The sequence below is a fragment of the Danio rerio genome, chromosome 1 (genome assembly GCF_049306965.1).
Source record: "Danio rerio strain Tuebingen ecotype United States chromosome 1, GRCz12tu, whole genome shotgun sequence".
NCBI classification, from domain to species: Eukaryota; Metazoa; Chordata; class Actinopteri; order Cypriniformes; family Danionidae; genus Danio; species Danio rerio.
In genome coordinates this window covers 26,937,272-26,965,044 of record NC_133176.1, presented here as the reverse complement: position 1 = coordinate 26,965,044, position 27,773 = coordinate 26,937,272, and the positions used below count along the sequence as shown (strand labels likewise).

Here is a 27,773-nt window from a genome sequence, read left to right as displayed (position 1 = left end):
GTCATCACACTGGAAAGTCTGCAGCATCTTACACTTCAACTTTATTACGGAGATTGCAGTATTATTGTTGAGATCTGCTGCACTCAGTACCATTTGTGTGAATGAATGCAGGTTTTTTTTTGTATTGATTATTGACTTAATTAATTAATTATATCCTGTTTTCATAGAAATGAAATGGTTACATCTTATGGGCTTACTCAGGATTTCATGTATCTCTCCACAGGGCCCAGGCTGAAGGAGTGTGGGAGGTATTTGATAGAGTGTTAGGATGGCCACTGACGCTTCTACCCTCCCAAGTCCCGTGGTGCGTCAGATCGACAAACAGTTCCTGATTTGCAGCATATGTCTGGATCGCTACAACAATCCCAAGGTCCTTCCCTGTCTTCACACCTTCTGTGAAAGGTAGTGTTTTTAATGGTTTCGGATTCATTATTTATCTATTTGTTTTATATTTTAAGTATTTTGTACATACAGTTTTTTAGTTCTGTGTTGTAATTGTTTTAATGGAGCATGATATAAAATTAGTGAAAACAAGACCAATGAAAAGAATCATGATGGCACCATCCGCACACTAACAGCAAAATATATAATGCTTCTATCTACTAAAACATTAAACCTCCCCATTGATTTTTACTTTCTCCGCAATTCCTTGACACAGAATTCCTTTATTGTCACAGTTCTTGTAGTCACTGTGATTTTTATTTAAAAAGTTCTCTGTTTTCAGACACCAAAGACAACAAATACTTGACACCCAGTCTACAGTAGTTTTCAAAGCAGCTTTTTGTGTTTTTGCGCCATCAGTCTTATTCTTTTTAGCAGCAACATTGGCAGAGGAACATAAAACATGAGAAAATGAAAACTCCATTGCCTTCTATTTAACTTTTGTTGTTTTGAGACAACAGCACTAGCTAATGTACCACCCAGACCATTTAGAAGGCAGAGCACAACTTAAAGGGATTATTCACACAAAAATGACAATTAACATTGTTTAAAACACTTCTACACTAATCTGGATATATTTGAAAACAGTTTTTTCACCTAAAATCGCTCCTTGTCCACACTATTATTGTCTGTCATTTCCAAAAGTTGGTCATCTACACTGAAACAACAGAAAATGCTTTCATCCCTGGACTGCGCATTTATTAAGAAATAAGACACTTTGATGTGTCATTTCTGCCTGGAATTTATTTACTTTCCAGTTCTTTGAAATTTTTGCCAATATGTTGAGGAAAATCACCAAGTTCACCAAATCATCTCTGAGTTTTTGAACTCCAAAATGTTATCATTAAATAAGTGTTTAAACAAAAACTGTTATTTGTAGGCCACATATCTTTAGGGTAATGGCTTCATAAATTATAACGACAGAAATTCAAAGCTAAATTCTAAAATCTGAACAGAAGCTTTCAGTGTAAATATGACGTGACAAAAATTGTTCGGTATAGACTTATAAAAACAGTCAGAATACCTGCTATGGCCATTCTAAAAGCTATAGATTTCTGTTAGTTCCTGTGTTAAATGGGCCAACAGTTAAATGGAGTAACACAGGAGTGTTCACTTGCAAAAGAGAGTACAAAATTGGTCACAGGACACCTGTCAGGACACAACAAAATGCACATATGTCCACTTTAGTGAGCTTTTTCAAAATTATACATTTTTGTTGCCTAAAAAACCTCATCTCTGTGTGGACAGAAGGCCAAAACTGAAAGAAGTGTTTTTACAGGAAAAAATGTTACTGTAACCAGGCCTTACTCTCCTTCACAATTTTTTATTTATTTATTATTATTATTATTTTTTTGTAGAAAATGTTACTATTTGGCTTTTATTAAAGAGATAGTTTACCCAAAAGTGAAGATTATGTCTTCATTTAGTAATCTTTCACTTGTTACAAACCTTTTTGAATTTCTGTCTTCTGTTGAATACAAGAAGACAAAAAAACATTGGCTTTCATAGTATTTGTTTTACCTATTATGGATGTAAATGGTTACAGGTTTTTGGCAGAAGAAATAAAAAGGTTAGAAATAAATAAATAGTGAGTACATTTTCATTTTTCAGTGAGTTATCCTTTGAAGTATCCCATGCAAAATCAGTTTTTATATCAGTAAGCTGAGGAGTTTGTGGTCATTAAACAGTCTGAAATCCTTTAATTTTTTTTTTTTTAAGAAAAGCATATATTATCATGCGAGTAAAATATTTGTATAATATAGTAGTTGTGTAAATTACATCTGCTATAAAAAAACAACTAAAAAACTTTGACCATGTTCAGTTGATAGAATATAAGCTTTCAGTTTTAAAGCTGTTGTGAAAATAACAAGCCAGAAGATGGAGCTGTTGGGAATATTCAGAGGCTTTTTTTCTTGTATTATCAACAGAAAGTGTTACATGGGATTAAAGTGCTACACGGGGTTAATTTTTCACCATCACTTGGCGCATCATGGCACTGAAGTAATTATTAGTAATCATTATTGATGACACTTGATGGTAATCAAACTCCTGCAGAGAAGCCAAATAAAAACAAACAAGCTGTATGAAAGAACAGGGAAATGTACTTCAACAGACATGACCTACAGTATGTTGTCAGCAAATAAAGATACTTCAACCGTGTAATCTTTTTTTTTTTAAGTTGTTGAACCTTTTAATCTTTGGTATTAAAAATAATTTCTAGTATATCAGTAAGGTTTGTTTTTATTTGGACAATCCAAGTCAATATTGTTATCTTTTTTTATGATCATGTGTAAAATTTGTGTAATATTGTGTAATGTTTATTATCATTTTAGGGTGTCAGCAGTGTCTTAAAGTATTAAAAGTTGATAAATCATTTTAGGGAAATTTATTTTTGATTTTTGTTTTTACAAATTGGATATTGATGTTAGAATAAGTTAATTAAGTTTAATGAAATTTTGTCTGCCATGAAAAATCTAGATCAGTGCATCACTTACTTACTCATTCATTTAGAAACCTAATAGGGTATACAGCTAGGGTTTTTCAGCCAATGATAAAGTTCCAGTAGAAGCTCCATGTGACTTTTCAATTTCTTAAGGTTCCTTTTACAGCATCGACATTTTAATGTAATTACAATAGATGTTTAACATCCGTTGAATCGACTTACGCATTCATTTAGTTGTTCAAAGCATAAAATGAGATGAAAGATCAGGATCAGCAGACACGCGCAGAAACTCCATTAAAAATACTGGAGTAAAATTAACTTTTATATTTTACAGACATGGTGGTTGTAAAAGGAATGTAATGCAGTGCTTCTTTTCTGGTCTGAAACCCACTTTACATTGTATATATCTATCAGGCAGTGAAAATAACTGATTTTTAAAGAAATTAGACCTTAAACGTGGCGATTTTATAATGGAAAGAGCATTTACCGGAAACCCTGAGGCTGGCTGACTGAAATTAAAAGTCTGTGTGCATAACCCAATGAAACTTAAAGTGGCAAATCTGGCCATTAGGTCTTAATTTATGGAAAGAGTCTTAAAGTCTTAATAGGTATTAGATTTTATGACACCTGTAGATATTTATTTGGAATACACACAGTATGTACATGTGTGTATACTGTACAATTTCAGTCAAGCAAGTCGTATAAAACAAAAATAGATAATCTACTGTTAGCAATACAGCATTGATAGAGCTGAAACTCCTGCTGAAATATTTCTGCTATGGAAAGAAAAAGAGAGAGAAAATAACTGCTGAAAAAAGTCAGCACAGACCAGAAAACATACTGTTCCTATGGCACCAAGCAGTAAATGATGTCACTCACTTGGAATTCCTAAAATGGAGGACAGTTTCAATTTGAAGAGACATGAGGACTTGCTTATAAACAGAAAAAAAGTCAACATTTACTGTATTCAAACAGTTTAAATGTAATTATTCCTAATGATTTACAAGTGTTTTTTACTTGTTTGTTCTAAAACTGACTGCTGTTCTACAGAAAAATGCTGTCCTGCAGATTCATGTTTTCAGCATCTTCTGCAGTTTCATCTGCTTCTAAAAACTTTTTCATGATGATGATGATGATGATGATGATGATGTCCATTTTTTTCCTATTTTGTTGAAATACCATTGTTTTCCATTTAGCACTGCCCTTCGAAGATAACAGAAAATACTTGCATAATTCCTGGAAGACTAATTAGGTGCAATTTACCTTGACCTTCAGATTGTAAACATATTTTAACCCCTCAGTTATAAATGCCTAGTGTTTACTTCTGGAGCATCAGTAAGGGTTTAAAGCTTTTTTTAATAGTTGTGTTTGAGTCCCTCAGTTGTCCTCTGGGTGAAAAGACAACTATTACAATCATACAGTCACTGTTGTAAAGGGATCAAATCTACAAAAGATGCTGGAAAAAAGCTGAATCATCTGCAGGACAGAAGAACAGCAGGTAGTTCAACTGCACAGAGCAAACTAGATTCCTTAAAAACACAAAGCAGAAAAAAATGCTAAGGTTTAAAAAAAAAAATAAGGTTTTAAACTTTTGCAGCAGCTTTTTAAATATTTCACTATAAGTAAACACTTTATGTAAAATATTTTACATTTTTATGTAAAATATTTTACATATATTTGTAAACTTTAGAGTGCAAGTGTGTGTGTGTGTGTGTGTGTGTGTGTGTGTGTGTGTGTGTGTGTGTGTGTGTGTGTGTGTGTGTGTGTGTGTGTGTGTGTGTGTGTGTGTGTGTGTGTGTGTGTGTGTGTGTGTGTCACCTCCTGAATCCTGATGGATTGTCTTGATTGAATTTCCCCCCTGCCTTTTTTTCTCTGTTAAGTTATTTAAGTGGCTGATTTCTATTTCGTCCTATCATTAATCTTTCTAATAATGTGAAAACTGCATTGACTGAATATGTCTTTAAGAGCCAGTTACAGTACCGTCACAGAGGTTGTCCTATCGATCACGCTGTTGTTGTTGTTTTTAAATTGCTGCAGGTGTCTGCAAAACTACATTCCTCCCCACAGTCTGACTCTGTCTTGCCCGGTGTGCCGTCAGACCTCCATCCTACCGGAGAAAGGTGTGGCGGCACTTCAGAGTAACTTCTTCATCACTAACCTAATGGAGGTGCTAAAGAAGAGCCCAAACTCAAACCTGAGTGAGGACTACACTGATGCTATCAACGGAGTGGCCACTGGACAGCCCCTGTCCTGTCCCAATCATGGAGGAAATGTAAGACCTGCACAGCATAAATAAATAACTAGACTACAGAAGCTTCACTTTATGGAATGTTAGAAGCGTTGTCCTCCAGGCAAGTTGCTGTCGGTTCATTTCCTTGTATCAAAATGTTTCCATTTTTGGCTGAGGGTGTATGTGACACTTGGTTTCTGGATATAATAAAATGTTGTAATTTAATTAAATATAATGTCATATAATATATTGTAATTAATGTAAATAAATATAATTAAAAAAATAAGGAGGGTGCCAATTAACATCTTAAGTTCATTAGTTACTGTTTACAAAGTGTTTTGGGACTGAAATAAATTGTAAAAATATTAAAAACCAATTTTGGTGCAACTTCTAAAAAAACAAACTATTTTCATACAAATTCTGGAATTACATGCAATTTTAATTGGTCCAGACATTAAAAATCAGGGAATATTTTATATATTTATTTCCCAAGTCATGCAATATCCGGGTTTATTTTGCTTGTTGTTTTAAATTTGACTTTCCATGTTTTTTTAGCAAGTTGTTTCTTGGGTTTTGCCTATTGTTGGGCTATTGTTCAGTGTCATTTTATTTGTGAAAAGTGACATAGCTATATTGTTAGCTAGCTAGTTATAATAGCTAACTATAAAAAATCTTTTTTTTTAAACTATAGCCTATGTTTGAATACATAAACTTGTATGTGGTCTCTGGCAGATTAGAAAATGTAGCTCATAAGGTTGCGAGCCTAATACTTTAGTCACATATTTAAACTCTTAGAACTTTGTGTGAGTGAATTGGTATTTAATGTTTTAAATAATGTTTTATTGTCGCACAGTGTCTCAGTGGTTAGCACTGTCGCCCCAAACCAAAAAGGTCACTGGTTCGAGTCCTGGCTAGGTTAGTTTGCATGTTTTTCCCTTGTTGGTGTGGGTTTTTTTGTGCTAGTTTCCCCCACAGTCCAAAGACATGCGCTATTGGTGAATTGAATAATCTAAATTGGCGGTAGTGTATAAGTGTGTGTGTGAATGAGTGTGTATGGGTGATTGCGGCATCCACTGCGTAAAACATGCCAAAAATTTAGCTTTTTTTCTCCTGTGGTGACTTCTGATAAGTAAGAGACTAAGCCTAAGAAAATGAATAAATAAATGAATGAATGAATGAATGAATGAATGAATGAATGAATGAACAATGTTGTATTCATTTTATAGGCTAATTAAAAGATTGACCAGGTTCTTCAATTAAATAAAGCAATTCAATCTCACTTCCTGTCCAGGTTTGTTTTGGACAATAGCTCTGGCAACACGCGATAAAAACTACTTTTTTTGTTTGTCTGCTTGGTGATTATTTTAGGTCATGGAAATTGTAAATGCCTGGGACAAGTCAGGGAATTTGACATTTTGGTAACCTTGTGTTTAATAGGCTATGTACTCCCACATGAAAAAAACTAGTAATTTAGACTAAACACTATAGTGTTTTTGAACCATACTATAGTAAAATGTATGATACTGTACATGCTATTTTATTTACAGCACTTTTTAAATGAATTTTACAGCATACTGTATTATTTACAACTGTTATAAATACTGTGAGATCCTTTATTTTTTGGTGTATTGGTGTATAATACAGTTATAGAGAAGTTAATAAAATATAGGGTATAACATTTATACTAAATTGAATGTTGTAATACAAAAGCAACTATAGATTTACCACAACATATTAATTTAATTACATTGCTATTGTCACATCTGCTTAAAATGAACAAGAGAGAGGATCGTAATGCTGCTCATAGTAGGTTTATTTAAACTAAACACAGGAAAACATTTGCAAAGAAACATGCAGACATTGCTGAGGTGACTTAAAACTAATGAAATCAAGGGCAACTATATAAAACTATATAACAAGGGAGTGGAGAGAATGAAAAACCAAGACAACTAATAAGGATGATTAAGGAACACAAGAAAGCTAATGTGATCCCATCACATCCATAAGTGAAGTTTATTCATAAACTAATTTCGAGAGGAGCATGTGATTATGATTGAACACGACTGGTTCTGCATTAGCATGCAGGATCCACCAATCAGGCCATTTCTAACCCACTATAAAGAGCCAGGGTTTTTCCACTACAGTCATCTTCGATTTGAAGAATCCCCCCTTCCACCCCTACCTTTTCACCTTTCCCTCCATAGGGCAGCACGGTGGCCCAGTGACTAGCACTGTCGCCTCACAGCAAGAACGTCACCGGTTCTAGTCCTTCAACAGGCCGGTGGTCGTTTCTGTGTGTAGTTTGCATGTTCTACCCGTGCTTGCGTGGGTTTTCCCCGGGTCCTCCGGTTTCCTCCCACATTCCAAAAACATGCACAACAAGTAAATTGATAAATCTAAATTTGCAATTCAGGTAATTTTAAAACGCAATAGCATGTAATAGCATTCAATTTTTAGTCATCAGCTCTTATCAAGGGGGAGTTGTCGAGATCTACCTGAGCTCAAGGCTCCCCTCTCTTCCTCCAAACGGGAGGGAGCCCAGGGCTCAAGAAGCTTCGAGTTCATGGCTCTCTCCCTGGACAGCATGCCAAACTTGCTTATAATCAATCATCAGCTAAGTGTGAACTCTTGAAACATTAATAGATCAGAAAAGGGCAGAAACACAGACACAGTAGGACTACAACTATAATATGGTTCAAAAATATTATAGTATTTACTATAAATTACTTTAGTAATATTTTTCATTTAGGCTAAATCTAAATATTTTGTAATATGGAGATTCATATGCACTGTGTTATTGTTTTGTCATGAGGTCATGGAGTTCTACTGTCCGCCGTGTGAGACAGCCATGTGTGAAGAGTGCACTAGTGGTGAACACGCAGAACATGCCACCGTCCCACTGAAGGATGTTCTAGAACAGCACAAAGCCTCGCTACAGGAGCAGCTGGATGCGGTCAAGAACAGGCATGTAACATGAATATACTCGTGTACATTTGTTTCTCTGCTTGTTGTTGATCTATTTTCTGCACATTTTGTGCTTACTGATTGAAGTTATTTGTTGTTTATGTATTTTTTTTTGTGGAAATAATTCACTCAAAAGTGAAAATTTACTCACCAAGTGGTTCCAATAGTTCCAATTATTATTATTATTATTATTATTATTATTATTATTATTATTATTGAATTTTCATTTTTGGGAAACTAAAAATGTTTATGTGCCTTGTGCATACTCGCACAGACCCTGCTTGTAGCAATATAGCGGAGGTATTTTGACATTTTAAATCTATGACATAATTGAATGGTAGCTCCTAGGCATGCAGTTTGGATAAGTCAAGTTTTTAAAACCGCCAGAATTTTTTGTTATACCATTGCTATGGTATATGTAAGATTCTTTTGGTGTGTACTTTTTTTTAGTAACATTATCTCCAGCAGGAAAGATATCTAAAGATGTTATTTTATATTGGAAATAAATCTGTGTTTTAGAAACGAATAAACACCGCAGAAGTCGATTAGCCTGACCTGTTTTTTCTGTTCTAAAATATTATAAATGTTTCATATTTTAGAGCAGTAATTACAATCCCTTAAAAGCATGACATTTTTATTCAATGTTATAATACTGTCAGAATCTTATACTGGCCCATGCCTAGTAGTGCCTATAATATGTATTATAAGTTAAAATAAGAGCTAAAATATGTAATATGTAACATGTTGTTTTCTATTTCTTCTACTAATTATTCTACTTTTTTTTTTTTTAGACTGCCGGAAATTGAATCTGCGTTGGAGGTTCTGTCTGAGATTCTGCAGCAACTGAGCAGTCAGAAGAGCTCAATTGAAGAAATGATTCATGCTACTTTTGAGGAGCTTCAGAAGACTCTGAATGTGCGCAAGAGTGTCCTGCTGATGGAGCTAGAGGTCAACTACGGACTCAAGCAGAAGGCTAGTACACTTATCCAGAGTTAATGACATTTGTACTGTTATTGTTGTTCAGTAATAGGCTGTTTTGTATGTTCTGATCAAAGTCTTTCAGCAGTAGATTTTAACACAACAACAACAACAACAAACTCAATCAAATTTTTTAATTGTCATATAGTCTAACTATTTTGTTGGATATTGTTGACCAGACCCATTTACTCTAAGCGCTCTTATTTCACACTCCACATCTCTCATATTATCTTGCTATAGTGAATGATTAAACAGATTAATAACTCTGCAGCACAAAATTCAGGATGGGTCTGACAAAAGTCCAGCAGCTGGATGTGCGTCACATGGGAATGATTCATCTGGAAGAACCAGAACAACTAGTCAGCTGAGCCTTTAAATGCAAAGTAAACAAAGCCAGAAGCAAGTGCCCAAAGCTAGTCGCTAGCAGGCACACAGATAGCTAAGGGCATTGTAATGGGAGAAGACTATGATAAACATGTTGAGGTGAGGTATGATTCCGAATACAGTTTTTCCTCATTTGTGAACTATTTGTGACTGCTATGTGGTTTGATTTGATTACTGCATGTAATCTGTGCTGTTTGCGAGTGGCTGACGGTTTTATTAGAGCATGGATCTGTCGAAGTGAATAACCTATTACTGTTATGCTACTGTATGTATGAAGGGCAGTGTTGGTAAAAAAAATTATATTTTACTTTTAATAAAAGATTTATAAATGCAAAAATCACAACACATGCTTTTACGTAACTAAGTAATACATTCACAGTAGTTACTTAATTAAAGTGGCTTAAGATTGTAAGACAATTTTAACACTTTTTAAACTTGTACATGCATCAGTTTTTGAATTCTTTTTTTTACTATACTGCGGAAATAGGACTATAAAAACAAGTAATATAATGTAATTGTAATACAGTATGCTTTAAAACATTGTATATAATACTGTATTATTTCAATACATTACACACATGCAAATAGTTCACATTTAATTGATTGTGTTTGTTAAAATAATGTATTTCTGTATAAAGAATTCTACACATTATCCTGTCAGTTTAAAAGCAAAAGATTTTCATTCATTCATTTTTTTTTCGGCTTAGTCGCTTTTTTTTCGGCTTAAAACCTTTGTTTTTGGACTTTTGGGGGAAACTGGAGTACCTGGAGGAAACTCACACAAACAAGGGGAGAACATGCGAACTCCACACAGAAATGTCAACTAGCCCAGCTGGGGCTCAAACCAGAAACCTTCTTGCTGTAAGGCGATTGTGCCACCCACTGTGCTGGGATTTTTTTTTATATATAAATATCACTGTTTTTTTTTAATTATGCCCCAAAATGTATCAAGAATTTTATGCAAATTCCAACAATCATGTTATCCAGGATTATTTTGTAAATTTCCAATGTGCATTCTGTTATATATTATGGAAAACAACATTTGACTATTAATCAGGGCCCAGGTTTTCAAAAGTAGGTCAGTCTGATTTTGGATCATGGATTGGATCAAATCTTGGAAATGGGTTTTTTCAAAAGTAACAGTGGGATTTTGAATTAAGATTAGGCCATGTAATCCAGCCTTACATTTGATTGGAAAGTTTCCCATCAGAAGGATGGATTCAGGATTCAGTTTTTTTTTTTTTTTACTAAATAAAATTAAAAATTTTTATTTTTTTTTTTAAATAAATAATCACATTCTTATTCGTTACTGATGATATATAAATTCTTTTATATTTGAAGCCTATATGAAGCATGTCAAGATATGGTATACAACAAAACAATATCAAAGTATTAATGTATTAGAACAAACTAAAACATGTTAAATGTTTGTTGATTGCAGTGTTTCTGTTTCCTACCTGTTCTTTGCTAAGCCGGTAGGCTACACTATTGGTTCCATTTAGGCTCTGGCAAACAGGATTTGGTGATCCTGAAATTTGAAATTTGGATCACAGTGATCCAACCCAGTGTTCCTTTAAAAAACTGTTATGGAAAATAGATCAGTTAATCATGGATGGTAAAACATGGGAATTGCAAATCTGGACCAATTTGATCCAGATTACATTTTTTGAAAAACTGGGCCCAGGAGATAATGCAGAATCTGAAATATTTTCTCTTAGATACAGTTTGAAATTTTTTATCTAATCAGATTCAGACATTTGGACCACTGTGTTATGCCATTTATATGGAGGTATGTGTGTCATTGTCTGTGTGTGATGATGCATCTCTGTGGCTGCAGGTTTGTATGCAGGTCTAAATATTTATAGTGTGAACAAACCTTTTAATCTCTGTTGGATTCTGGAATGTTTATTTGTAGCTTGTTGGGCATTTGGCTACCTAGAGCCAGGACTTGAACTCGGGTTGTGTAACCAGACTGCATGTAATAGTGCTGCCAACAAATCCGTCTCTTCCAAACACAAGTTGTTGCACATGTACAGTTATGGAGCATCTAGCTGATGTCTTATTTGGTAAAACTGAACGTATAATATTAATATAGCAAGTTTAGTTTCCTATAAATAAAAATTTGAGATTAACTTTGTTAATGAAAAACAAAATTCAACAGACATTTACCACAAATCCACAACTAAACTTTCTTAACAAAAATGCATTATTATATTGGATTACACATATAAAGTACATGAATATTAAAGTATATATCTGAGGATTAGTTTACGCAAAAAAAATAATTTTGTTATTAATTTCCCTCATGTCATCTCATACTAATCTTTTTAAAACATTGTGTATCTTTAGAACATAAATTCATATATTTTAGATAAAACCCAAGAGTTCTCTTATCTTCCATAAACAGTTATGGTCAGAGACACAAATAATCCAGAAAAGGAATCAAAATATTGTCAAAACATTCCATGTTACTTTATTGGCTCAATTTTAATCGTATGGAGATCCAACACTTTGGCACATGCTGTACGTTGTACATCCCTGTAATACACATGCACCCTGACCTGTCAGGAAGTTAAGTTTTAGAAGAACAAATTGTCCAGTCAATGTTCCTATTACTTTATTGTATGTATTGTTACTATTTCTTTGGCTATTTACTGCTACAGTAAAAGTGGATCTACAGGCATCTGAACCATGAGATGTCCTAAGTTACTCATACATGGCTTTTCTATCTTTGCATATTTCTTTTTGCTAAATAAATAACGACACAATGTGAGATGTTATGTGATGTTGATCATCTTCCAAATTTTAAAAGGTACAGTATGTAAAATTGACATAGTGGTTGACATGGGTATTGCTGTCCAAATTCAAAACACCGGAGTGGGTTTTTTTCACCCAGCCCTTCCTCTGACAACTCCACACACATGTAGGTTGCCAGGTTGACCACACAAACAGGAGCCAAGCATGCATAACTATCGGGCCTACAGTATACCGTGTCCTAAATACATGCAGAAAAGTGGAATCACTGACTTAAGCATTGTTTTTCAGATAAACGTATTATAGTAATTTGATGCTTTAGAGGAGTCAAAAACTCACATTGAGACCTGCAAAGCACCGTATTTTTTTTTATTATGTACTGCCATGCAACACTATTGAATGGTGTGTCCCACTATTCAATGGTGTGTCCTAACCTTTTCACATAATGGACCCTTTTCACACTTCTGGGTTTCTCAGCAGCAGATGTCATCACAGTTGAGTGAATTTAAAGCGCAGTGAATGGGAGAGTACAACAAATATTTGTTTACAATTCTGTTTGCTCTAATAAAATAAATATTACAAAGAAAATAATATCAAAACATTCAGAAAAGAAAAAAATTTGTGTGAGACTGATAAGGCAGCCAAAAGAGAGAACAATGTCAAATACACTGTCCCGCCCGTAGACACTGCATTAAAAACATAACTGTTTTTGTTTATAAGCTTTTATGTAATTTTACGCAAAGATAAGATAATACATACATAAATGCATATAAATGTGTATACATTTAAAAAAAAAATCTAATTAAGGGTTAAGGATGCTGATGACCATTAAACACATCGTGACAGTCTTGTGAAAGAGGTCCATTGTTTCTCAAATGTAACCAAATGCAATTGCTTATCAGTTCAGTAAATCGGCAGTGGCACCAACACCACCTCTCGCAAAATTTTATCAAACTAGCAGGAAAAAGGATCGCAAAGTGTGACCATTTACTCACAGAGGCCTGATATATGACTTGTATGTGATTTGCAGGTGTTGCAAACTCAGCTGGAGTCGCTGCTGCAGGGGCAGGATGGCATACGCAGCAGCTGCAGCTTCACCGAACAGGCTCTTAATCACGGCTCTGAAGCTGAAGTCCTATTGGTCAAGAAGCAGATGAGCGAGCGTCTGGATGAGCTGGCCAATCAGGAGCTCCCACTGCGGCCAGAGGAGAACAATCAACTGGACTTCCTGGTGGAGACTGACGGTCTTCGCAAATCCATCCACAACCTTGGTGCCATTGTAACAACCAATGCTGTTGCAGCAGAAACTGTAGCCACCGGTGAAGGCCTGAGGCACTGCATTGTGGGACAGCTGACGTCTGTCACAGTAACAACTAAAGACAGAGACGGCGGGCTGTGTCGGACTGGAAATGCTCTGCTCATAGCTGATCTTTCTGCTATTGATGGCAGCATCGTGGGTGAAGGCAAAGTCACGGATCATAAAAACGGCACTTATGAGTTTGTATACAGTGTCCCATGTGAGGGCCGCTTCACGCTTACCCTCAAGCTCTATGATCAGCACATCAGGGGCAGCCCATTCAGCATACGAGCCAACAAACCCACAGACATCTCTCTTACTGCAGATGTGGACAAAAAACGGCTCAAGTCTCCAGGAAACAGCCATGTGAAGCAGCGGGCCATCAAACGGCCTGCCAGCATGTACAGCACCGGCAAACGAAAAGAAAACCCAATTGAAGATGACCTCATATTCCGAATCGGTATGATAAGCATTAGAAATCAATGTTGTGACAGTCACTATTAAAGGCAATTGCTTTTGTTTGAGAAAACTTCAAACCTCAAACTTATTGCCCATTTCCACTAACTGGTTCAGTACAAGTTGGTACGGGCCACCTTTTAGGCTTGCATTTCCACTGCCTAAAAGGGTAACCTTTGGGTGGGTGTGCTGTATGACAGAAAGTTTCAGTCGACATCATTTTCGCTCAAGGAAATGTCAAAGTAAAGCTGTACGTGTGTTGTTTACATCATATGAAAAGCACTTTGCACAAAACAGATGCTTTATACACATAAATACTTGTGTATAAATGTTTATTACTAACTTTCCTATGAACATGATTTGATTATAACTGCAGATCAATAATAGTGCGCAATAGCCTACTGTAATCACATAAAATAAATAAATAAATGCAACATATATGAACACATAAAGCCCCTTACAGTATTTAATATGTTACCAATTACAGAAAAACAACACACAGCATACGTTTAATCCTTATTTGGGTTTAAAAACGACACGCAACATATAGCCCACAGTTAGAGCAAACCTCTCATCTGTATCTTTAATCTTCACCAGCACATGTAACCTCTGTTAGAAAGTAATTCCGTCATTCCGAGTTCTTAATGGAGTTCTTTTGTAAACTTCTAAGAGCCCAAAAAACCAGGGAGAATCTTTCGGTTGTCTTCAAAGCAGAATCCTTTTTAATAAGAAGAACTCAGTGTGGCTGTGGCGTCATCAAAAGCAAACTCTAAACTCCACAGCAAACATTATACATTTTATACATTTTACAGCATGTAGGTGGGGTTAGTCATGGTGGGGACAGTCAAACAAAGCATGCAAATGAAGTCTGGTTGTCTGCAGGGTGCCATGCTTTCTCCAGGTCTGATCTCATCAGTATATAAGTACATCATTACAACAATGTGCAAATGATGTTCTGGAGACAGAGAAGACAATAGATACAGCCAAGCTGTGAAACTGATAATTGCATCACTTTGGCTTAGCCTGTAGTCAGCAAGGCAAAGGTTAAATGTCCCTCCTAGCTGGCATGTCAATAAAATGATATAATTAAAAACCAAAGAATATAACTTTTCAGTTATACGTAGATTATTGTTCATTTGGAATTAGATTGTAGAAATGTATATTTCCACAGTTCAAAAACATGGCAGTTTGTTCATGTTTAAGGTTGGTGAAAGAATCATTTGTTTTTTTGGCTTCTCCTTTGTTTTTTCGCACTTCACTTTCGCGTTTATCCATTTCCAAAAGAATCAGATGTCAGAAGCACTTCAAAAATCACGCGCACGTTATTATCATCAGCTCAAGAAGTTTGTTATTTCAAATATAGATGCACGGCGAGTGTTTGCAAGCTCTCTGGAGAAAGTGAAACCGCTCGCACTTTTAGATGGCCTCTTAAAACAAAAACAGGACACTGCAGATTTTGTTCGTGGCTTTGTGGCCGTTTATCAAGACAACGACAAGGTTTGTCTGAGCTCGGGTCAACCATGGCTTGTTATTATATGCAAATAGTATTATGATATAATGTCTCGGCTGTGAATTTAAATATGAAGGTTCTTTTATTTTCATCCTGCACGAGTGACGCTTCTCTATAAACTAATAGCATTCAGTTGCGCGTCTTGCTCTGCTTTTTGGTACCATTTTGCCGTGTTAGGTACCCTTTTCAAAGGGTGCCCAAAAAGTGGTACGGTACGATTCGCTTTTAGGTATCTTTTGACAGTGGAAACAGCCATAAAAGTGTACTGAACCATATTATCCATATGGGCCATTAAAGGGATATTTCACTCAGCCTTTTGAATTTACGCATATTTAAGTGGTTCCAAACTTTGAGTTTCTTCTGTTGAACATTAAATCTATCTTGAAGAAAGCTGCAAACCTGTTACAACTGACTTCCATAACAGGAAAAACAAAACTATGGACAATAATGGTTACAGGTTTCCAAATTTCTTCAAAAAAAAATCTTCTGATTATTCTTAAAAATATATGTCAAACTGCTTTGGATCAAATAGAGGAGTAAACAACAAATATGATCATTTTGGGGTGAACTATACCTACTGTATACTCTAGTTCAAAGTCTTAAGACCAGGTGGAAAATGACAAGTATTCACATTTTGTTTCTGGTGGATCACAACAGGTTGTAATGCCAAAAGAAGAGCTTGAAGCACATGACAAAAAAACAGAGCAGGCAATGTCATTATCACTTTAACATTCATTTTGGCATGCTTTATTCAACAGTTTCCTGGAGGCAGTTGGGAACATTAATTCCATGTGGTGTAGATTGCTTCCCGAAAGGCATTCATGGTCTCGAACTGACAGACATTTTATGATAATAATTTTCAAAAGCATTTTACACAAAAACATACAAATATAAAACAGTTTAGAATAACAGTAAAATTGCATTATTTAAGATAAAACATTCAGAATGATAAAACATTAAAATATTTTAAAACATAAAACAAACCAGGAATGCACTCCTCATGAATAGGCGAGTGTAAAGTAGTGAGTTTTCAAGGATGATTTAAACAATTTAAAAGATTCAGCTAGTCTAATGTTATAAGGGAGAGAGTTCCAGAGACTCAGAGCCAGGGATGAGAAAGCCCGGTCACCCATAGAGTGCAGACGAGTGGAGTGGACTGTTAAAAGACCAGAGTCAGAGGAACGGCAGTCACGTGAAGGGGAGTACCATGATAGAAGTTCAAACTAAGTGGGGTGAGTGTGTGTGCTGCTTAAAAAGTGTGTGTGTCTTCCAAAACGAATGTGGAATGATCCGATTGGCTAGCTAATGATTAGCGATAGGGACCAGCTGCAGTCAATCCCATGACATGCACCTCTAGAAATTAGTTTGCAAAACTTCACTTATTATTGTGTTAAACTGGTCTATTGGTCTTAATAATTTGATCAGGAGTGTACATCTTGAAGGCCTGGTTTACACCTCATATTTAAGATTCTTTCATAATTGAGTCAGAAAATCAACTACTTTTCTCCCTTAGCTCACTTTCTTTGGTAATACATGTACATGGCAATTACTCTCAGATCTGCACCAAAACACTTGGTCCAAGATTGCATGAATGCTGAAAATTTGGGCTGAATATATTTGTTTTGTTTCTAATCATTTGAAACCTCAGTGGGGAATGTTTTGCATTTAATTTGCATTTAATGCTTATGTTAATAAAAAATATTTTGTCCCAAAGGAACAAAAGGCAGAAATAAGGGTGAATTTACCAATCTCCAGGGAGTTGCTGCTTCTTCTGTTGGCAAAGTCTTAATAGCGGATAGTAACAATCAGTGTGTTCAGGTATAAATTCCACACTTTAAAAATCTTTTTTTTTTTTTTTTGCTTGTTTTCTGTGGGTTGCTTAATGCCTGTTCAAATTACTGACATTTGTCATAGAAGAAATGATTCATTTAGTGTTGAATGTAAATTGTGTTCTTGCAGATATTTTCAAATGATGGCCAGTTTAAGAGTCGTTTCGGAATCAGAGGCCGATCACCGGGACAGCTTCAACGGCCTACTGGTGTTGCTGTGCACCCCAGTGGTGACATCATCATTGCTGACTATGACAACAAATGGGTCAGCATTTTTTCCAGTGATGGCAAGTTCAAGGTACAGTATACGCATCTGCTTAAGTTTTATTTTAAAAGTTGTAACAATTTATGTGATATTGTTTTTAAATTCAGATTCATTTGTTGTTACCAGATACTTGATAATATCAGTTACTTTTGGAATTGTTTTTAATACACATAAAAATGTTGTCCGTAAACTAATAGTTAACCCAAAATGAAAATGTACTCTTATTTACTTACTCTCTTGTGGTTCTAAATCTCTATCCATTTATTTTTCCTGTTAAACACAGGAAAACTTCAAGATATTTTGAAGAATGTTAGAAATCATTGACTTCCATAGCAGGAGAAACACAAATACGATGGAAGTCAATGGTTTCTAACAATTAAAAAAAATATATACATATAATTTTTTGTAGAGAAAAGAAACTCAAACACTTTTGTTACAAGTGAAGTGGGAGTAAATGATGACAGAATTTTTCAATTTTGGGTGAACTATCTCTTTAAAGCATGTAACATATTGATTTTTTTTTCTTTTGTGCCTTTTTTCTAGAGTAAAATTGGCTCAGGGAAGCTCATGGGTCCTAAGGGTGTATCGGTTGACAGAAATGGCCACATCATTGTGGTAGACAATAAATCTTGTTGCGTCTTCATTTTCCAGCCTAATGGAAAACTGGTCTCCAAGTTTGGCAACCGAGGCAACAGTGACAAGCAATTTGCAGGTGCTTGCTTTCATTACATATGGGGACTTAATGGATACAGCCTTCTTGTACAAGTTGTCATAAATAAATAAATAAGTGAATAGTCTCCCAAATTATAAGAAGTTAAAAGATTTTATATCTGAGCAGTCATAATTAAATATGATGTAGGAAAGAAATTTTGCTGTACTAACTTGTTTTTTACACTTCTATACTGTGTTCTATTAACATTAAAATATTACAGTCATTTATATTTACTAATATAAACAAGTATTTGATGTATATTTTACATACTGTATGTTACATATGCACACAAACAAAATGGTGTCTACAACTTTTGAGCTTGTCCACTTTACACCACTTTCAGAGTAAATACATTTGATCAGATTGCTTTCTTGATTTGATTTTGGTTATTTGATTTAATTTTGGTCACGTGGTTGAATCAAAGACGTGTTATGAATTTGGAATGCCACAACATCACAATGAGCCCTCCTGCAAAATTGGTGTAGAGTGTTTTGAAGTTAAGGTCACTAAAAATGCATTTAAACTGATGTTAATATCAGCTAGAAATGGTAATGCGTGATAAGAATAACTGCTTGTGATTGTCACTTACAATGCATGGTAATACCAGGCAGAAACAGGGTCAAAGTTGTAATTATGACAAAGTAATTTCTGGAAGCACATAAAAGGGCAAGCTAACACTTATTTCTTTCCTTTTTATAGGTCCTCACTTTGCAGCAGTGAATCAGAATAATGAAGTCATTGTGACCGATTTCCACAATCATTCTGTAAAGGTAAAATGTCTGTTCTGAAGTATATTGCCAATTTGTTAATATTTTAATCAAATGTCATGATATATTGCGCTGTGTCCACCAAAAAAAAAATTTTTTTTATTTTTTTTTATTTGGAAATGCCGAAAAATCAATTAGTTGACTTCAAATAATAGTAAAGCCCGATGCCCTAAAAATATATTGAGTAAAGTAAATTAACTATGTGGCCGATTAAAAATAAATAAATAAATAAAGTGTAGCCAACCTAACAATTTAACTGGATGATAGGTTTTCTCACTTTTTAGCGCAGTATGCATGTTTGACACCCATTGGTTGAACTATTTATTGCATTTCTGGATCAAACAAACTCGAGCGCAGGTTGCCAGATTGAGGACCTACAGGAGTGAGTGTGACGATCGAGCCTAAAGGCTAATTTAAACTGTGTTCTAAATAAAAGCAATGGCACATGATAGAAGGAATATTCTCCTCATAAAGGAGGTTTTGTTGTAATCAACAGCTCAAATTGATGTATTAGAAATGGCTTTGGACTTGTGGGGGAAATTGGAGCACCCGGAGGAAACCCACGCGAACACGGGGACAACATGCAAACATCACACAGAAATGCCAACTGACCCAACCGAGGGTAAACCAGCGACCTTCTTGCTGTGAGGCGATTGTCCTACCCACTGTGTTGCCTGAAGAGGTTTAATATGTATTAATTAGACTATAAACCTAATATTTTGTGAGTGTGCACTTCTGAATGGCTGTATTTAAATTTCTGTCATGTTTCGTCTGGTACAAACAGCCAAATTGCTTATCACTGCAAATATGGTCACATAGCTTGTTTTTAGGATACGGGGTTACAACGTAACCTGCTCACCTAATGTTAACACTCCTAATATTTATATTATTTGCTAATTAATAACTTCATGTGGAACTCTGAATCTGTCCACCAAAGATCGCATTTCGGTTATGAACACATGCTTTAAGAGCCTTCCTGACTGAATGAATGAAATATGCTGTTTTCAAACAAGGCAACCCGGAGTGCTGAAATACAATTGGCTAAAGTGGCAGTGGGCGGGTTAAAGAGACCAAAACAAAGACAGTGTTTCGGCACGTACTGTAACAGGCATTTTCAAAGCAGAATAACTGACTTCAGCATTGTATTTCAATATTTCAATGTTTTCAGTGGCCTGTTACTTGGAATTGATTTCATTTGTAATCTTATAACTTAAAATGTCAGAACACAATGAACAAAATTAAATTCAAAATTTAAATTTGTAAAAACTATTTAGTCACGGTTGGTTGGAGCAGAATTTTCACCACCCCTCCTCCACTGTGATTGGACAGCTGGATAAACAGTGGCAGAGATCAGTGCTGTCTAATACCCAAAGTCACACTGGTTGGGTTTAAAAAAAATACTCCTAATGAAAACTGAAAAAATATGCAAATGCATTGCTGGACACACTGCCTAAAGGCTAATTTAGACTTCTGCGAGTTTGAGCGAGTTTAAACCACTTGTACATAAAGGAAACATTAAAAAAAAAAAAAACTCCAGCAAAGAAACTCGACACAGAGGAATATAAACACCTCACTGACAATTAGCGTTTCAGAAGTGTTATTGCAGAGCAACAGAAACAGCGCACAGAAGTATGAATGAACAGCTGCGCGTGTTGCATGCCGATCACTTGATGCAGAAGTATAAACTAGGCTTATGGGAGCCATTTTCAGAATAATTGTGCTTACTTTTTGAACAAAAGATTGTCTTGTACTGTATATATTGTATTAATGCAGTTTATGACTTGATGTTGTAGGTGTTCAGTCCAGAGGGTGAATTCATACTGAAGTTTGGCTCAAACGGTGAAGGAAATGGACAGTTTAATGCTCCAACGGGTGTGGCAGTAGATGCCAATGGTAACATTATAGTGGCTGACTGGGGCAACAGCAGGATCCAGGTAACAATCTTAGCTGATCTAACATTTTAATACTTATTTTAAATTTGACATAGACAAAAAAAAAATAAAAAATTTGCAATAATTCAAAAGCCCTAAGACCCTAATCAGCGATATGCAAATTAAGATATTTTAGATGAAATCTGAGAGCTCCCTTATCCTCAATAGACAGTTCTCCCCTGATTCAAATTTCAAAAAGGTGTCAAAACAGTCCATCTGTCTTTAGTAGTTTAATCTGAATATTATAAAGCTACAAGAATAGTTCTGTGCACATAAAAAACTACTTAATTCAATAGTTTCTTCTGCTCCGTGCCAGTGCACATGTATACCCACATGTTTGTGTGTGACTTTCTCTATAAAACAAAGCACAGGTGAATCTGAGGATATATATATATATATATATATATATATATATATATATATACAACAGTTCTGTCTGGTTCTCGAACCTGATTGGCTGATAGCCATGATATATTTAAAGTTTAAAAGATGCTTGCTCAGCTGTTTAACTGTCAGCTTATGATTTGAATATAACACAGAAGAAAGTAGTTCCTCATACAAAATTCAAAATTTTTGAAACTCTCCATGTTTGATTTTGTTTTTATATACACAATTATGCCGTCAAACTGTTGTATAAATGCAATATCACACTCGTAGCAGTGCGATATGGCTGTATATCAGCACTGGTGGGGGCACTAAGGCACTCGGCCTACGGCCTTGTGCCAACGGATGCCTCCCACCAGTGCCGATATACAGCCATATCGCACTGCTAAGAGTGTGATATTGCTCATATATATGTGTGTGTGTGTATGTGTTTGGGGGACAACATAATTGTTTTTTCTAAATTTAAGTGGGTTTAACATGAAACAATTCATGTTCCTTAAAAAAATAAACTCATATAGGTTTGGATGGTACCATTTGAGGCTGAGTACATAAGTGGGTGAATTTTCAGTTTTGGGTAAACTATTATGTCTTTTAAGATATTAATTAAAATGTCATCACATATATTTAAGTCCTGGATGATGTATAAGGTAACTTCTTTATATCATCTCTACCAGGTGTTTGACAGCAGTGGATCATTTCTGTCCTACATCAACACATCCGCAGACCCTCTTTATGGCCCACAAGGTCTGGCTCTGACCTCAGATGGCCATGTTGTGGTGGCAGACTCTGGGAACCACTGTTTTAAAGTATACCGTTATCTACAATAGCACTCTCATCTCTACAAATAAACACTTGCACTTATTCCTTAACGCTGCCGCCCTTGTGCCAAACCTAGACCCTCGTATTGCATTGAAGTTGTGTTGTTGTGGCCTTGTTTGTGACACCCTCACCTTCAAGAAAATGAAATGAGCTTCTGTTTCTTCGTCATAATAGGTTACAAGTTTAAAAAACAACAATGGTTTTATTATTTAAAGGAACAGTTTACCAAAAATATGAATTCTGCTATTTACCCTCAGGTTGTTCAAATACAATGTCCTATAAAACATGCTTTATACTGACCCTGACCCTTCAAGTGAATTATGACCACAAATGCTGCTCTATATTCTTAGTCATATGAAGAAGTTATGATGAATTCTCCAAAATTTGTTGCTAATCAACAATCTCTAAAATCAAATCTAGTATTTTGAGGGATTATAGCACTGACATATTTTGTGCTTCATTTGTATATCAAAGTAAGCAATAAATATATTATTAGCTTGTATTATAAAATGATGTAATAATAATTCATAAAAATAACAAAACCTTACATTTATATAGCACTTTTCTGGACACTCAAATCGCTTTACACAATTTTAGGGGAATCTCCTCATCCACCAGCAGTGTGCAGCATCCACAGTGCTCATTGAGCAGTATAGAGTCCCAATCAATATACTGGGGTGCTAGGACCCACACAGACTGCAGGTTGAGCGCCCCCTGCTGGTCTCACTAACACCACTTCCGACAGCAACATAACTTTCCCATGTGGTCTCCCATCCACGTACTAACCAAACGCAGCCCTGCTTAGCTTCAGTGGGCGACCATGTGATACAATACAATTGCACAAGTGAATTTGTGATGAATGAGAACTATTAAATGTAGATCTGAGACTATTGTAGGGAAAGCCACTTCACAAATTGCCTTTATTTTATGCTTTTAAATGAAAATTTTAGTGCAACAGGTGTGAATGAGGGAGCCCCTGACAATCTTGATTTTATGAGTGTTTGCAGAGCTTCAAGTGTTTGTTTATTTGAATTGAACGATTCAAGCCTTTGTTTCAGTGCATTTCCACACAGTTTAATTTCAAGTGAAACTGAAATGACCAATGCTTGATGTTCAGTCAGCTTTATCAAATGAAATGAGTGTAGTTAACTCAAAATCTACTGAAAGTTTATTCTACTCATTTGAAAAGAGTTTTGAAGTCAGTGTTGAAGTTAATGAGTTAATTAAATACCTCATTACTTCAACCTAAATGAAGTAAGTTCACAGTACTCGTATAGATTAGTTTTTTTTTAACTCAAATGGTTTGTCACAATCGGTTTCCTCAACGGTTTGAGTTGAGCTTAAAACCAGCTGAGTACGGTAAAACTCAATAAGTTGAGTTCTCTTGATTAGTTGGGTTTTTCTGTGCTCTAATTGCTTTGATTACTCAAATGGATTAAGTTGACAGTACTCATTAGGATTAGTTTTTGAACTTAAGTGGTTTGTTGCAATCGGTTTCCTCAAATGGTTTGAGTTACCTCAACTTTTTGGGTTTGACAGCATAGATAAGTTGTTGTTTTTTTGTGCACACATAATACTACTACTACTAGTGATAATAATAATAATAATAATAAACATTTTTGACAGCTCATTACCCAATTTAACCATAATTTACATGCTCAACCTAGATAAAATTTATTTAAAACTAATAAAAGCTACTTAAACTAGCTACACTATAAAAAATAAATAATAATAAATAAATAAAGTTGAATTAAAATTTTAAGACAACAAACTATAGGATGTTTTTAGTTTACTCAACTTTAATTGAGTCAAGTGCAGTATTTTGGTTAAAAGTTGAGTTAATTAAAAAATGTCCTGAAGTTTGTTCCATCAATTTTAAGCTGAGTCAGATTTTTTCTTTTAGTTACTTTGTTTTAAAACATTTACATAACCAATAATCAACATATTTTATGGTGCAAAATGTGATTGTAATGGTGGTAGATGTTGTTTAATTTAGGGTAACAAATGTTATAATATTTCAGCATTTATATAAACATATAAACATAAGTGACTTTATCTGTTGCAGTTTTTACGAGAAATTAAGTCCATTTTTCTTTCAGTCGTTTTGGTATGTAAATCTGTTGCTGTTGTTCATTTTACCGACTAATTTTTTTGTTGCCCCTGTAGGTTTTCATTGTATGAAAGAGAATGTTCATTATTCCATTATACCCCAGCCCCTCCAACCCCAAAAAATACACCTGTTTTTCCTCATAGAATGGAAGAGATCAAAGGTATTTGGAACAACATGAAGATGTGTACAGTCAAGCCTGAATTTTCCGGCTGTAAATGAAATTGCAGAATCTAGTTTTGGTTGAAACTGTTGCTTTAAGAAAGAATCAAGATCAGGGGTGCCCAAACTCGGTCCGGGAGGGCTGGTGTCCTGTATATTTTAGTTTCAACCCCAATCAAACCCACCTGAACCAACTAATCAAGCTACAAGAAACTTCCAGGCAGGTTTGTTGAAGGAAGTTGGAGCTAAACAATGCAGGAGTTTGGGCACCCCTGATTTAGATTGTTATTCTGTTCTTCACTTTTGACTCAAAAACTGCTTTCCAATAAGGTGAATATTTCTACTGTATGTTATTCTTTTTATACCACTCAGATTAAAAAGGGAACTTGACAAACTAACAGCATGTGTAAAGTTCTGCAATTCTAAAAAACTATCAAATGGAATGTTATATTTGTAAACGAGTAAGCCGTCAACTCCTAAAAAGATGTCACTGTATTGGCCAGTATAGCCATTATTGGGCCAGAAGTATGTTTTAAGAGATATCAGGAATATTTATTGAATATGCCACAGTTTAAATGTGCTTGTCTGATTGTGTGATGTGCGCAGATGTGGTTGCTACAATGTTTGTGCAGTATGATGCAGTTACATCTAATCACTGTAAACCTTAATATGCAAGAAACCAATCACTTGATATGCTATTTAGATATGGTAAAATAAATATTTTAAAGGCACAATATGTAAGAGCTTTCCATTAAAATATCCAAAAGCCAAATAGAACAGTGTTTTAAGTGTTCAAATCCAGAGAAATAAGCAATTTCAGTGACATGGACCATAAAGATGTTTTGCTAATGATGTCATACACCCTCGATTTCCAGTTTTGTTTAACATGGACACACCCAATTAGCTTTAATATCTTGTGCATTTTATTAGACCACAGGTGTCAAAGCCAGTTCCTGGATGGCTACAGCTCTACACAGTTAAGCTCTAACCCTGCTTCCACACACTTACCTGTAGGTTTCAAACAAGACTGAAGAACTCAATTAGTTTGATCAGGTGTGTTTAATTTGGTGTTAGAATTAAACTGTACAGAGCTGCGGCTCTCCAGGAACTGGCTTTGACACTAATGTATTAGACTGCTTTGCTTCAACAGTTTTCAGCCTCATGCTGCTTTATAATAAGATAATACATTTTAATCAATTTAGTGAAAATTACATTTGTGAGTCCTATTGGATGTAATGAAAACCACATCTCCCATGATTCCACATTCTGTCAAGTGGTGCTCGCTGCAGAGTCATTTGGGCGAGCTGAGCTCCAGCGAGGGGGAGCTTGAGCTTGAGCTCCACCTTTTTTGCACTTCTTTTACGAGTGATGTCACTGGGGGTAGGGTTAGGGGTGGGGTTGGTGTACGCATTAAAACAGCTTACAGGAGGCAGAACGAGAGCTCATGCTCCCCCTCGCTGGAGCTCAGCTCTGCTCAAATGGCTCTGCAGCGAGCACCCTCTCCAAAACTTCGCCTTTGTTTGTTAATACGCGCCCTCTGGTGGTGAAAATTATATATTGTGCCTTTAAACCCTTTCATGCATGAATTATGAAAACCATTATGATTGTACTTTAATATGATGGTAAACTTGTCAACAATTTTTACAAAATTCAGTTTGATTTAAAAATATGTGAACAACATGCAACAAAGTTAATAAAATGGGTCAATATGAAACATATAGTAATCAATTATTAACAGTAACTATGTTTACACGGACATCAGTAGTTATTTGCCTTGATCTGAATAAGTTAATAACTAGATTAAAGCAGTTATAGCACATAATTCGATTAACTTCATTGCATCACCTCATTTTCTGCTGAATTTCATGTGCTTTGGGGGGCTGACTCTGTAGGTGCAGAGAACAATGACAAACAGACGTTTGTGAACAGACCATCCTCTTGCAAAATGTGGCGAAAATCCTACACGACAGTAATAGTTTATATGTCTGTACTGCACTTCAATAATGCAACTGAAATCGACCTACTCCACATGTCTTAATTCCAATTCTGTGTAGTTCAATTATGACTTTAGTCATACACATTATTTTGTGTGAAAGTCTTAAATAACATTTACATTTACAATTTTATATAAAATGTAATAGAAAATCTAGCAGATAACAGAAATCAGACTTGCAATGTATCTGACACTATTGTTGCATGATGTCCACACACTACATTTTATGTCAAATTTGAGTTTATGAAATACTAACATCTACTCATCATGGCTATCATTAGTCATTCTCTTTGAACGTTATCACTCTATTGAATGGACGTTATCAGTGGTCATTAACTGATAGATATGAGCCAGTAGGGGCCTTGGACATGGTTAATCAGCTATACTAATAGAGAAGACCCCAGATCCAGATCTGTTTTTACATTACTGTGGTGGTTGGGTTTAGGATTGGGGTAGACGTTAATACAATACAATTAATGGGAAATTTAGTAAATAATAAAAATAATACTTGTTAACTTCAGGCCGCAGCCATATGTGATCTAAAGCTAATCAACCATGTGTATTGATGATAACAGACTTCTGAGCCTACCAGTAGGCACAGAAGGCCACTACTGGCCCATATCTATCAGCTGATAACCACTGAGAACGCCCATTCCATCAGTCATCTTGTAATAGTAATGTCATCAAGCAACAAATGTATTTGTAATGCAAGATAGTTGGCACAGTTACTATACTGCTGCCAGTCCACTGACCTCAAGTTGTTTGGAGAAAATGACTTTAATAATAAACCTAATATTGAGTTCAATTTGATGTCTGCAAATCTGGACACCATGCATGAAAGGGTTAATATTTTTTCACCATTATAAATCTTACCTTTTTATTAAATATGATAACTTCTCTCAAAAATGCACATTAATGTTCATAATTTAGAGAAAAAAAGCAGTATGAATGAGTGATGTTTCACAAACTCATATGATCTAGCAGCACAAACACATGTGCAGTGTTATTATGAATTGGCCTGGGCCTAAATATTTATCTGAAGACATGCATTTAATTGATGATCACCATGTTTCGTGATGTGATGTTTTGTTATGTTCATATTCTAAAGAAGTGAACAAGTGCCCAAGACTTTTTTTTTTATCCAGTGCCACACAGATGAATGCAGACTTTTGCTTGTCTTGTGTCTGCTGTACTGTACAGTCTTACTGTTACACACAGGGAACTAATGCTGCTTGTTTGCACAAAATACACCAATATTGTACATTCCAAAATGTATTTCTTCCTTATATAACGCTACCTATTCCAAACCTGCTTTTAGTCACTCAATAAAGCTTGATTTTCAGTCTG

The 27,773-nt window shown here is 35.3% G+C and overlaps 1 protein-coding gene across 4 annotated transcripts in view; it reads left to right on the top strand.

Moving 5' to 3' along the window:
• Positions 1–27,773, top strand: part of trim2a (tripartite motif containing 2a) — a 64,050-nt gene extending 36,277 nt beyond the window's left edge. For 2 of the 4 annotated variants that reach the window (XM_068223966.2, XM_005170889.6), the window contains exons 2-12: positions 224–402; positions 4,922–5,156; positions 7,927–8,078; positions 8,870–9,050; positions 13,225–13,951; positions 17,172–17,275; positions 17,417–17,584; positions 18,095–18,263; positions 18,963–19,033; positions 20,824–20,964; positions 22,020–23,631. In XM_068223966.2, coding sequence (XP_068080067.2) covers positions 269–402; positions 4,922–5,156; positions 7,927–8,078; positions 8,870–9,050; positions 13,225–13,951; positions 17,172–17,275; positions 17,417–17,584; positions 18,095–18,263; positions 18,963–19,033; positions 20,824–20,964; positions 22,020–22,172 — 2,235 coding nt within the window. In that variant the 5' untranslated portion in view covers positions 224–268 and the 3' untranslated portion in view covers positions 22,173–23,631. 4 annotated transcript variants of the gene reach the window in all.